The sequence below is a fragment of the Castor canadensis genome, chromosome 15 (genome assembly GCF_047511655.1).
Source record: "Castor canadensis chromosome 15, mCasCan1.hap1v2, whole genome shotgun sequence".
NCBI classification, from domain to species: Eukaryota; Metazoa; Chordata; class Mammalia; order Rodentia; family Castoridae; genus Castor; species Castor canadensis.
In genome coordinates, this window is record NC_133400.1 from 94,674,348 (window position 1) to 94,687,815 (window position 13,468).

The following is a 13,468-nucleotide window of genomic DNA, read 5'->3' on the forward strand; positions in this document are numbered from 1 at the left end:
AGGAGAGTTAAGGAAATACACACTATAGACTGGATTTGATAATGAATTGTCTACCCAGTTAAGTTGCATACATTTTTGGACAGTGTCCTCTTTGACTTCCTTTACTAGTTTCAAGATCTAGTCATGTTGTAACATAATAAATAGTCCATTTTTATTGCTGAGTATTAATCTAAGATATGGATATACCCCAGTTTGTTTTTCTGTTTACTTGTTGATGAATATTTGGATTCTTTATAATTTTGGGCTTTTATAGTAAAGTTCCTATTTAAATTTTATAAGCAAGACTTGCTGTGGGTGTATGTTTTCATTTATCTTGGTAAATCCCTTGGAATGTAGTAGATGGGTATCTGGTAGTCATATGTTTTATCTTTTTAAGAAATACAAGGCTGAGAGGTTGGGGGATATAACTCAGTTATAGAACACTTGCCTAGTATGTACAAGGACAGCAAAAAGGAAATAAAACAAAAACTAAAGAAAGAGAAGAAATAATGAAGTTGTTTTGCATTGTAGCGGCACTGTTTTGTATTCCCACTTGTAGTGGACCAAAGCTCCATTTGCTCTGTGTCCTCACCAATACTTAACCATGTTTTTAACTTCAGCTCTTCTAAAGATGGTTAGTAGATCTTACTGTAGTTTTAATTTGTATTCCCTTAATGACTAATGATGTGGGGCTTTTTTTATTTAGAGACTGTTTTTAGAGCAATTTTAGGTTCACAGCATAATTAAACTGAAAGTACATGTAGAGGTCCCATATCTCCCATGTTATCAGCATGATGTACCAAAGTGCTACATTTGTTACGGTTGATGAATCTAGGTTGACACGTTAACACCCAAAGTCCGTAGTTTACATGAGAGTTCACTCTTGGTCTTGTAGCTTCTAACAATTGTATAATGACATGTAACCATGTTGTATCATAGGAGTTTGCTGCCACAAAAGTCCTCTTTGTTTTTTCTCTTCATCCCTCCTTCCCCACAGCCTCTGGCCACCACTGATATTTTATTGTCCCCATATTTTCACCTTTTCTAGAATATTGTAGAATTGGAATCACATAGTATGTAGTCTTTTCAAGTTGGCTGCTTTTGCTTACTAGTGTGCACTTGAGGGTCCTCTCTGTCTTCCCATGGCTCTTTTCTTTTTAGCTGTGAACTTTCCATTGTCTAGCAAACCACAGTTTACCCATTTACCTGCTGAAGGAGATTTTGGTTGCTTCCAAGTTTTGGTAGTTAGAAATAACTGCAATAAACATCCATGTGCAGGTTTTTATATACACATATGAGGATTTTTTTGTTTGTTTTTTGGTGGAACTGGGATTTGAGCTCAGGGTTTCATGCTTGCAAAGCAGATGCTGTGTCTCTTGGACCACACCTCCAGTCCTTTTTGCTCTGGCTATTTTGGAGATGGGGGTCTCGTGAACAATTTGCCTGAGCTGGCCTCAAAAACTCAATCCTCCTAAGCTCAGCCTCCTGAGTAGCTAGGATTATAGGCATGAGCCACCAGTACCTGGTGAATGTGATTTGGTTCCTTGGTTAAAAACCAACGAGTAAATTGCTGTGTGTATATATATGGTAAATGTACATGTAGGTTTGTTCAAAACTCCCAAACTGTCTTCCAAACTATTTCTACCAATATTTTTAGGCCCCTACACATTAGAAATTATTAGGTGTTCTTAGAATTGACTCCTTTTTCATTGCATGTTACCAGTAAAGCAAATTCCCTTGCTTTGAGGTGTTCTTTTTCTGAAATAAATGTAGCTACCCCTGCTTTCTTTTGATTACTGTTAGCATTGTATATCCTTCTCTGTGTGTACTTTTTTCCCTGATATTTTTTACTGTGGTAAAATACATACCACATGAAATTTACTTTCTCCTTCCCCTCTGCCGCCTTTCCTTTTTGCAGTTCTGAGGATGGAACCCAGGGCCTTGCACATGCTAAGCTTGTGCTGTACTTCTGACCTACCCTCAGCCCCTTGCTCATTTTTAAATGTACAGTTATACTTTTGTGTAACCTTACCAACACCCATCTCTGTAACTCTTTCATCATATAAAACTAAAATTTTATGCCCATTAAAAATAACTCCCAGACTGGGGGCATGGCTCAAGTTGAGGTCCTGAGTTCAATCTCCAGAACTGCCAAAAAAATAAAAGAAAAGAATTCCCTGTAGCCAGATACGGTGGCACACTCAGGCATGAGGATTGTGAATTTAAGGTCATTCTAGGCTACATAGTGAGTTCAAGGCCAACCTGAGCTACACGGAGAGATCCTGTCTTCGAAATCCAAAAGCTTGGGATGTGGCTTAGCAGTATAGCTCTCGCCTGGAATGCAGAAGGCCCTGGGTTTGATTCCTAGCACTTCAAGGAAAAGTGTTCCCCGTTTCCCTTTCCCCAGCCCCTTATAGCCATACTCTCAGAGACTTTCTGTGTCTATAAATTTGACTCCTCTAGGAGCCCCATGTAAGTGGAATCACACAAGCAGTTATCTTGCTGTATGTGGCTTACTTCATTATTAGCGTGACAGCCTCAAGGGCCATCCATATTGTAGCGTAATCAGAATTTCTCTCCCTTTTTAAGGCTGAATAGTACTCTGTGCCAATAGTTACTTTTTTGGGGTGTCTGTTTTTTGTTGTTGAATATACTGAGTTCTCAGTATATTCTAGGTATTCATCCCTTACAAAATATATGATTTACTTTTTCTTATTCTGTGGGTTACTTTGCTGGGTTGATAGTATCTTGATGCACAAAAAGTTCTCATTTTTGTCAGATTAATTTTTCTTTTGTTTCCTCAGCCTTTGGTATCATAATCAAGATACTGTTATTATTGTTTGGGAGTTTTTTGTTCTGTTTGCAGCATTGAAGTTTGAACTCAGGCATGAGCTTGCTAAGCACTTGAGCCATACCCCAAGACCTTTTTTGCTTTAGTTATTTTTTGGATTGGTTTTGGGATAGGCTATCCTATTCTTTTTGGAGAGCCTCCTCCTATGCTGCCCATATAGCTGGGATTACAGATACAAGCCACTGTGTCCAGCTCATTGGTTGAGATGGAGTCTCGCTAACCTTTTGGTGGACCTAGCCTTATACTGTGATCCTCCCAGTCTCTACCTTCTCAGTAGCTGGGATTACAGGCATGCATCACCGTGCCTGGCTCAAGATTGTGTTGAATCCAGTATTCTGAAGCTTTTGCTTGCCTTAAGTTTTCATCTAAGAGTTTATAGTTTTACACTTACATATAAGACCATGTGATCCATTTTGAGTTAATTTTTTTGTACATGATGTTACATTAAGGGTCTACCTTCAATACTTTTTGCATATGGTTACCTGTTTTTCCCAGGACCATTTGTTGTAAAGTCTGTCCTTTCCTCATTGAATGCTCCTGGCATCCTTATCAAAAGTCATTTGACCACATATATGCAGATATATGCCTGGAGTCTTTCCTCTGTTCCATTGGTTGCCTGTTTGTCTTCATATCAGTACCACCTTGGCAGAGGTGCAGAAGCAGAGGAAAAAGGATAGTCTTTCATAGTCTTTCACCATATTGTCCTAGAATAGTTGCATGTCCATATGCAAAAAAACAAAACAAAAAAAAAAAACTACATACCTCATACAAAAATTAGTGATCAGTGACCTAAAAAATATAAACCCTCAACAATAACTAATGATGGAAAGCCTTTGTGACCTTGGAATATTGAAATTTTTTTCAGTAGTCCTTAGAGAAAAGAAATGAACAAGGTAGTTTGCACATTTACTCATGTAGATTAGGAGAATGAACTCGTAAATCACATATCTGTATGACTTGTAAACTGACAACACTTAATGAGACAACCCAGCAAGACAATGAACAAATGGCATACCACCAAAGATAGATGCGTATGCATGAGTGGGTATTTCAATAGCTTGGAAGTCACCACTCTCCCTAACATGCAAAAAACCTAAAGACCTGACAAGTCAACAGTTTTCCTTGGAAGAGGAGTGAGATCACAGGGTAAACTGCCCACAAAATTAGAGAGAAAAGGTGAATAGAGGGTCATAGCTTACTGAGCAGAAATCTCTGCAGGAATCAGAGCATGTTAGGAAAACCCAAACTGTACTTGATGAGCTGTTAGAGGTTCAGGATGAACAAGACTGAGAGTTGCAAACTACACAGGCCCAGGCATAGAATGGAGTCCCATAATTTTGTAAATTTTACTTCCCGGAACTTGATGAGGTCCTTGTAGTGAATAGGGGAGAACAGTCTCATGCTTCTGGCAGGAGGAAGGGGAAACAAACCATTCTGAAGTATACCAAGCATTCTGTTCTCTTAACAACATCTGCCCTCAAGAGAAACTATACCTCACGTTCAGTTTTTCTTGATAGCATCTGTTAATGTATTTGCCATGTCCACTGAACCTTAGTGGTACATTTCATTCACTGTTATTTTTTTGTTCCAGAATCCTGTCTAGGACACACATCATGTCCAGTCATTGTATTTCCTCTTCGTTGTGACAATTCTTAGACGTTTTTTGTTTTTGGTAACCTTGAGAGTTTTAAGGAGGACTGAACAAGTATTTATATACTATTTGTTTATTGTAGGCTATTCTTCTTTTGGGATTTTTCTGATATCTTTTCTTATCATGGTGTTTGTAATGTGGGCTTGGGAGAAGACCACAGAGGCAAAACACCGTTTTCCTCAGATCATATCAAGGACAAACACTATCCAAATGCCTTATCATTGGTGTTGACCTTGATCACCTGGCTGAAGTAGTGTTTGACCAGTTTCTCAGCTGTACAGCCATTCCCTTTTTTTTCTCTCTATCCATATTGTACTGTTGTGAAGAAAGTTTCTTTTCACAGCCCACACTTACGGAATGAAGATTAATGGTCTCCTTCTGTGAGAGCAAAGAATCTGTATAAGTTATTTGAAATTCTTGTGCATGGGAGAATTGTTTCTTCTCCCTCATTTGTTTATTCAGCCTTTTATTTTATCAATATAGACTGAAGAGTACTCATTTTATTCTTTAGGTTATAATCCAATACTACTTTGTTTTGTTGCTCAAGTTGTTCTGACTTTGGCCATGGGAGGCTTTTTCCTTTGGCTCCATTTGACATGCCTCTATCAATGTAGGGCTTTTTGCTGTTTTATTTTGTTTGGCTTTTTTCTTCCTAAAATCGCCAATTTCTCCAAGTAGCCCTGGTTCCTTTTATGGAAGAATTGTATTAAAATCCTCAATCTAAGCACAAGATGTATTCTCTTTTTCTTTTTGTTCCATTTATTCTTTGTTCTTCTTTCTTTTTTTTTTTCTCCTTTCCTTTGGATTAGTCTTCTTTCACTTAGTCTTGTTTATTTAATGTTTGCATTCTTTTTATTTCAAAGGGATTTAAATTATAATAAGAAAAGCTTATTTTTATCCATGGAGTTAATGCTCCTGGTGTTCTTTATTCCCATCTGCAGATTTCCTTTCTCTGTGGCTTTGAGGATTTTGTAACAGCCTCATTTTACACATACATTAAGCTATGTGGAGTTATTCCATAGCTTAGCCACTTTGACCATTTTCTTTCTGATTCTCATTTCTGTTTTAGTTTAAAAAACTTCTGTTGCTACGTCCTTCGTTGCCTGACATGCAATATTTAGAAAACTATTGCTCATTCATTTTATTGTTGTTTTAAAAAAGGAAATAAACCCAGTCCCTGTTACTCCATCTTGCCTTGAAGCAGGTAATTCCCTGTATCACCCATTCCAGTATCCCATCTAACAAGTGAACAGTCTTTGCTTCTTCGTTTTCTCTGAGGGGTTGAGAATTTCTTCCATTGCCAGATCATTTTCCATAATTCTAACATTTTCATCTCTGACCTTAATGAAACCACACTCGACAGCCCATCTTTCCCCAGCGGTATGGTTCTGTGACTGGAATGTCAGCCTTCTGGAAGCAGAGGCCTGTCTCACTTAAGCTCAGATATGCAGTTCCTACAACAGTTCCCGACATGCAGGAGATGTGTAGTAAATAAATACCTCTTAAATATGGAGGATAGAATGTGAATTTAAATGCAATGACTAAGAAAAGTCTCTGGATGAGGGAATTACAGTTCATATTTTCAGTCTTAAGTTTAATGGTTTTGTTTGTTTTCTTTTTGGTAATTTTAGTAGTTTTGTTTTCTTTTTGCTAATGAGGATGGCCTGAACTGTTTGTTCCTATTTGTTCTAAAAGCCCCTACTTTTTTTTTTTTCCTTTTTCTTTTATTTTTCATATGTGCATACAAGGCTTGGTTCATTTCTCCCCCCTGCCCCCACCCCCTCCCTTACCACCCACTCCGCCCCCTCCCTCTCCCCCCCCCAATACCCAGCAGAAACTATTTTGCCCTTATTTCTAATTTTGTTGTAGAGAGAGTATAAGCAATAATAGGAAGGAACAAGGGTTTTTGCTGGTTGAGATAAGGATAGCTATACAGGGCATTGACTCACATTGATTTCCTGTGCGTGGGTGTTACCTTCTAGGTTAATTCTTTTTGATCTAACCTTTTCTCTAGTACCTGTTCCCCTTTTCCTATTGGCCTCAGTTGCTTTAAGGTATCTGCTTTAGTTTCTCTGCATTAAGGGCAACAAATGCTAGCTAGTTTTTTTTTAGGTGTCTTACCAATCCTCACCCCTCCCTTGTGTGCTCTCACTTTTATCATGTGCTCATAGTCCAATCCCCTTGTTGTGTTTGCCCTTGATCTAATGTCCACATATGAGGGAGAACATACGATTTTTGGTCTTTTGGGCCAGGCTAACCTCACTCAGAATGATGTTCTCCAATTCCATCCATTTACCAGCAAATGATAACATTTCATTCTTCTTCGTGGCTGCATAGAATTCCATTGTGTATAGATACCACATTTTCTTAATCCATTCGTCAGTGGTGGGTACAAGCCCCTACTTTATCTTTGATTTTTCATAGTCTTTAACTTTGGCTTCTAAAATACAAATAATTTAAATAAGACCATACCAAAGCACTCTTTGTCTTATCTTTGACTTTCATCTCAGTGTTGTTAAAGTATCTGGTTATGTTGTGTCCAGAATACTCAAGATGATGGCAAGGGGTCTTAGTCTGAACTTGTTCACTCCACTAAAGGCCCCCCATCCACGGCCTGTGCTGTGTGCAGCTGCCATGCCACCTTACGTCTTCTCATGAGCAGTTCATTCTAGGATTTTGAGTGAGCTTTTGTGTTCTTTGAGGTTCTCATTTATTTAGCATCCTTTGATACTAAGTCCTTATTTCGTAACAGGACAATTCCTCTCCTGTCTCCTTGACTAGCGGAAATTTAAAGACACATTTAATGCTCTACTGTAGAAATTATCTAGTACTTAGTACTTACAGCCTGTGTGTTATGCTCCCCAGCCTTGGTTTTTTGCCTCTTTTTATCTTTTCCTTGTTTTAATTCTTTCCTTTATATTATTTGTGCTTGTAGATTACCTACAAATCCTTTTCAAAGTGAGGCAAGCCATTAACTAAGCTTCTACCTATTATTTTGAGATAAAAAGCCTCTGCTAAACTTGATTAATAAAACTTAATCAGATTATTTCTAAGCTGTGTTGGATTTTGGTTTAGAGGAACAGGAGGGGAGTTTTTGTTTTCGCATGTTTTTTTTTCTTGTAGGTAAAATAATAGCATTTTTCTTATTCTCTGTGCACATGTACAGGTTTGTTAGTATGTATATTGAAAACACTAGAATTGCCATGTCAAATTACCTGCTTGGTAAAATTTAAGTTTTTTTTTTTTTTTGTTCCTGAGTTAATCCTTACTTTTATATAGGAGGGAATGAGTCTCAACCAGAAAGCCAGGAAGATCCCCGTGAAGTACTTAAAAAAACATTGGAATTCTGCTTATCTAGGTAAGACTGGTAGTCATTTTTCTAGTATGTAATATCTAGATTGGTATGCATTGGTTATTATCTACAAATGTGATTTTTCTCACAGGAGTATATATTTATTTTTTGTATATGTATGCCTATGAATCAAAAATCTTGGAAATTGAGTAGCTTTTTGGTATTGATCGTAACCCTCAGGTAAGTGGTAACTCTGGGGAGTTGTGTCCACAAATTCCTCTTGATGATCACTATCTGTATTCCTAGACAGACACACGTGAAGGCTCTCACTTGGGCCACTGACTCCGTCTCTGCAGGAGGAATTTAGAGTCCTAGCCTCACCGAAGTCTGAGAACAAGTGGCCATGGGGCTTCTTAAAATATGCGCTCATCTGCTCAGTTGTGTTCCCCCAATCATACCTTTTCTGTTGAAAAATCTAGTAGAGCCTTTAAAATTAAATGACAAAATGGACATATGGGATTGGGTTAAATGCAATTTTCTTTGAGCTTGAAAATAGCTTGTTAGCCACCTAAAGTTTCTATCAGTGTTGTTTTCTTCACATGTACTCTCTGGACCCGTGAAGGCCTCACAGAGGTGTCTGGTGAAAGCCCCTCAAAGTTAGTGGGGCTGCTTGAGGTGAATGTGGGAGGAGCTCTGAGCTGGGCCTTCCTTCCATTTCTGTGTTGTCACAAATTGGAAACACAGAGTACTGCATAATGGCATAATATAGAAACAAAAGATACTGTGGCAAAAGTTAAAAAACCCAGTTGCCTGTCGCTCCCAAACTCTTGTTTAGCCAAAATCACCCATATCTGAGTGGCTAACTGAGACAAGGGACAGAACAGCATTTCCTTCTCACACATCAGTCACTTTGAACACTGCAATTGTCTTCAGAGGGACATTGTAAGAAGACATCCTATGGAACCTATTATCCTGTTTTAGTGTTGAGATTTTTTTTTTTTTAAGTCTCTGTGCGTTGTATTATGTATTATCTTTTTCCTGAGAAACATTCACCAGAAACATTCATCCTTGGCCAAACTACCAGGAAATAGCTCATCTTAGCCTGAATTACTGATTATTTGTGGCTTACCTTTGACCCTGTGGGGTAAAGTGACTGATCCTGTTTCCTTTTTAATTCTGGCAGCAAGGAAGCCAGAGCCAGATTTTGCAACTTCTCTAGCAAGTGTTCCAGACTTAACAGCATGCATTTTGGGTACTGATCTTATCCTAGCTTTTTCATATTTTTTCTTACATTTCTTATTCATGCAACTGGATTTCCTTACTTTAAAAAAGTTATGTTTTTAACGAACTACACAAACTCTATTTAGAACAAAGATAAGCTATGACTACATGTTAAAAGAATTAGTCTTTCATTAATCGTGATTGTATAATGTTCGGTATACAGCACTCTCCAAGTGTCTTTGAAAGATTGTACCTAAAGACAGAAAGAGAGCAAATAACAGATGGGGTGTAGACTCAGATCTAACTCTTAGGCATAGACCTAACATCAGAGCTGTGCCATACCACCTTCATATCTTTTGTGAAACTGTTACTGCCATCACTGAAACTTCATTTTAAAGAAATACCAATTAAAAGAGGTGTTTTCTTTCAACAGGGAGAATCTTGCTAGTGACATGTATCTCATATCGCAGATGGATAGTGATCAATATGTGCCAATTACAACGGTAGCTAACCTTGACCATATCAAGAAACTCAGTACTGATGTGGATTTGATTGTTGAAGTGCTAAGATGTAAGTAAATAATCATTTAAAATGAATGATCCTTGTCTCTACACTGTTTGTCTTCATGTGAGCCTTACATCTATAGCCATCAAATGATACCTGCTGGCAAATTGAATCTGTCATGAAATCCGTAACAGATTTTTGGGTCATTTGAAGGAGTAAAGGAATCCTTTTTAATGGAGATTTTAAAGACAACTGTTATAGTCATGAAAAGTAAAATAAACAATGGTATTTGTGGTTAAAGTAAAAAAAAAAAAAAATTATCTTTTTTTTTCTTTTGCCAGTAAAGGAGTTTCTTTCAAACTTTACCTTCTTACTTAAGGTTTGATTAAATATTGCATTCTTCTTTAGAAGGATATTGTGAGTCTATTTGTTTCTTCGAAATTTGGCAATATCAAATGTTACATGAGAAACTCAAAGGGAAATGTAGATCTTTAAAATGTTAACTGTTACATCACGATTTTAGTTTGTATCCTAGTTTGCTTTGCAGACCTAGGCTTCTACAACTTCTGTTTAATTAATTTTTTTTAAAGAAGGAAAACAGATTTACTTGTGTATAATTGATATAAAGTGTTCATATTTAAAGTGTACATTTAATAAGTTTTGACATAGATACATGGTAAAACCATCAAAACAGTGAGGACAGTGATACCACTGTCATTCTTAGAGTTTGCCTGGCCCTTGCCATGCCTGCCCAAAGGCTTCACCTACCTATCCCTTCACTGCTTGATGTTGATGTGGGTTTCCGGTACAACTCTGGTGGGTAAAAGAACACAGTGTGAATTATATGGTGGCTGAATTAAGCCTCATTCCTCTCACTATGATGCCTTTTTTGTAGAGGTGTTTCCACATTGTCCCTGGTCCAGTGTATTAGTGACACAGTCAGTGCACATATTTTTGTTGTTGTATGCATTTAGTAGTATAAAAAGGTGAACATCTTTCCTTAATACTTATTGTTGGATTTTTTTAGTCACAAATAATTGTCTTCTGTTTTTCTGGTCCTATGTAAAAATGGGAGGAACTGGCAGACATAATCCCTATTAACTGTGAATTCTGAACATTGTACCACCATTTCCCAAGGTGGTGTTTTAACTTTCCAGTGTCTTTAGAATAGAAACCTATTTTTTTTTTTTTTGTATTAGTTGAGTTTGGTTCCATCTGACATACTTTACAAGGTCAGCAACTTTTTTTTACTCTACTCTGTTAAAAAGTCTTTGGTAATTCGTCTTTGTTTGTTTGCGGTACTGGAGATCAAACCCAGAGCCTCTTGCATGCTAGGCAAAAATTGAATCACTGGGCTACATCCCCAGCCCTTGATAATACTTTAAAAAGCCACATGTAGTTATTCCTTACAGACATGCCTTGAATACTTTGCTGCTCCATTGAAGATAATTTCACAGTTGATTCTTGCTGGCTAGGAGTCATGCATACTATGGGGATGCTTAATTGCTCATTGTGGTTGCTTAAGAAAGCTAGTTTATCTGTGGATGACTTTTGTCTCCCATCCCCACACCAGCTGTACTTACTCTTCCCCAGGACTTTACTTATGGATGGCTCTTTAATGTGACTGTTTACCCATCAATTTAGCACTTTAGTATCAAATAGTCTTTTTTCACTTATTTTTTGAACCAAAAGAACTATATGTTCATATATAATAATTTGTGTGATCAGAACATAGTTCTAAAGAGGATGATGTAAATAAGCCTTCTGGACATGGTTTTCATCTCATATCTAAATCTTATCCCCATCCCAATATACTTAACAAAGTCAGTACAAGCACAGTATCTAAACAGTAGATACTTGATAAGTATTTTATTTTCATTTTAATAATGTAGCTTGATTTGAGGGTAAATTACATTTCTAGACTATCGTAACACATCTGTAGTGTATATCACAGTATATCTGATTCAAATGCTTTATTTTATTCCCAGTACCACTAAAGTTGCCAATTCAAAAAAACTTAAAATATTCGTCATCAGAAGTACTTTGTGCCAAGAGTGGGTAGTACCTATCTGTAATCCCAGCTATTCTGGAGATGTGGAGAATAGTGGGTAAAAAATTAACAGGACCCCACCCCCACCCCAGTCTCAGTCAATAGGCCAGGCATGGTAGTATGCACTCATAATTGTAATCCCAGCTATGTGGACAGTATCGGCTCTTGGTTAAAACTCTAGACCTTATCTGAAAAATAACTAAACCAGGTGGGGGTGGAGGGACTAGGGGACATGACTAAAGCAGTAGAGTTCTTGCCTGGCAAGCATGAGGCACAGAATTCAAACCACAGTACCAAGAAAAAAGAAATAAAAGAAATACTTTGTGTTGTGTTTATACCGTATATATTATAAATGAGCTAGATCTATATATTTTCAACCAGATTAATTTTTTTTTAGTTTTAAGTAGCATCCATGTATAATATGAGGGTGTTTCGTTGTGATAATCCATAGTTGTGTTCAGTGTACTTGAAGCAAGCTCATCCCTTCATTATAGTCCCTTAAGCCACCCCCAGTTCCTTTTTCAGACAGTGTTTGGTGAGTTTCACCATGCTGTCTTTGTATCTTCAGGTGCACACATATACATATATATATAAAAGTACTTTGGTCCTCTTCACCCCCAGCATCCTTTCCTTTCCTCCTCTCTCCCACTGAACCCCTCCTTTACCTTCATGACCCAGTCTTCTTTTTTAATTTTTAATATTCATATGTGCATACATTATTTGGGTCATTTCTTCCCCCTTCTCCCCACCCCCTTCCTTACCTCTCATTACCAGGCAGAAAGTATTCTGCCCTTCTGCCCTTCTCTCTAATTTTGTTGAAGAGAGAGTATAAGCAATAATAGGAAGGAACAAGGGTTTTTGCTGGTTGAGATAAGAATAGCTACACAGGGAGTTGACTCGCATTGATTTCCTGTGCATGTGTGTTACCTTCTAGGTTAATTCTTTTTGATCTCACCTTTTCTCTAGTTCCTGGTCCCCTTCTCCTATTGGCCTCAGTTGCTTTAGTTTCTCTTCGTTGAGGGCAACAAATGCTATCTAGTTTTTTTGGTGTCTTATCTATCCTCATACCTTCCTTGTGTGTTCTCACCTCATCATGTGATCAAAGTCCAATCCCCTTGTTGTGTTTGCTCTTGATCTAATATCCGCATCTGAGAGAGAACTTACGATTCTTATCATCATCATTTTGGGTCTGAACTCCAAAAATGAGTAGAAACATGAGATATTTGGCTTTTTGAGCTTGGCTTATCTTGCTCAACATGATTATCTCCAATTCTATCCACTTTCCTGCAAATGACATAATTTCATTTTTCTTCATGGTATACACGTAACACCATATTTTCTTTATCCATTCATCTGTTGTTTGACACCTTGGCTGATTCTGCAGCTTGGCCATAGTGAACAGAGCTGCAGTGAATGTGGCTGTACGGGTGTCTCTCTTGTATGTTGATTTACTCTCCTTCAGATATATGCCCAAGGGTGGTGTGGCAGCATTATAAGGTAGCTCTGTATTTAGTTTTTGAGGAGCCTCCATACTGATTTCCAGAGTGGTTGCCCTAGTTCACATTCTACCAGCGGTGCATGAGGCTCCTTCTTCCCCACATCCTTGCCAGCGTGTATTGTTTGTCTTCCTGTTGATTGCCATTCCATCTGGGATAAGTGAAATTTCAGTGTAGTTGCTTGTTTTGTTTCTTTTTTTAATTAACATACATTAATAATTTGGGGGGATTTCACTGTGATAATTACATACATACATACAGTGTACCTTGAACAAGTTTACTCTCCCATTTTATTTCCATTCCCCCTCACCCTTCTCACCCCTTTTTCAAACAGTTCAACCAGAATAAAATTTAAACCTTATTTCCAAATATTTGCAAGCTAAAATCAGGCATCTAAAGGTTGAATATGTGTAAAACAGAACTG

At 37.6% G+C, this 13,468-nt stretch overlaps 1 protein-coding gene across 7 annotated transcripts in view; it reads left to right on the forward strand.

The window, feature by feature from the left end:
• Larp4b (La ribonucleoprotein 4B) overlaps positions 1-13,468 on the forward strand; it is a 91,939-nt gene that overhangs the window by 48,906 nt on the left and 29,565 nt on the right. For 5 of the 7 annotated variants that reach the window (XM_074056762.1, XM_074056761.1, XM_074056760.1 and 2 more), the window contains exons 6-7: positions 7,740-7,839; positions 9,428-9,564. In XM_074056762.1, coding sequence (XP_073912863.1) covers positions 7,740-7,839; positions 9,428-9,564 — 237 coding nt within the window. The remainder of the gene's footprint in view (positions 1-7,739; positions 7,840-9,427; positions 9,565-13,468) is intronic. The other 2 variants (XM_020160914.2, XM_020160911.2) reach the window with 1 other exon arrangement.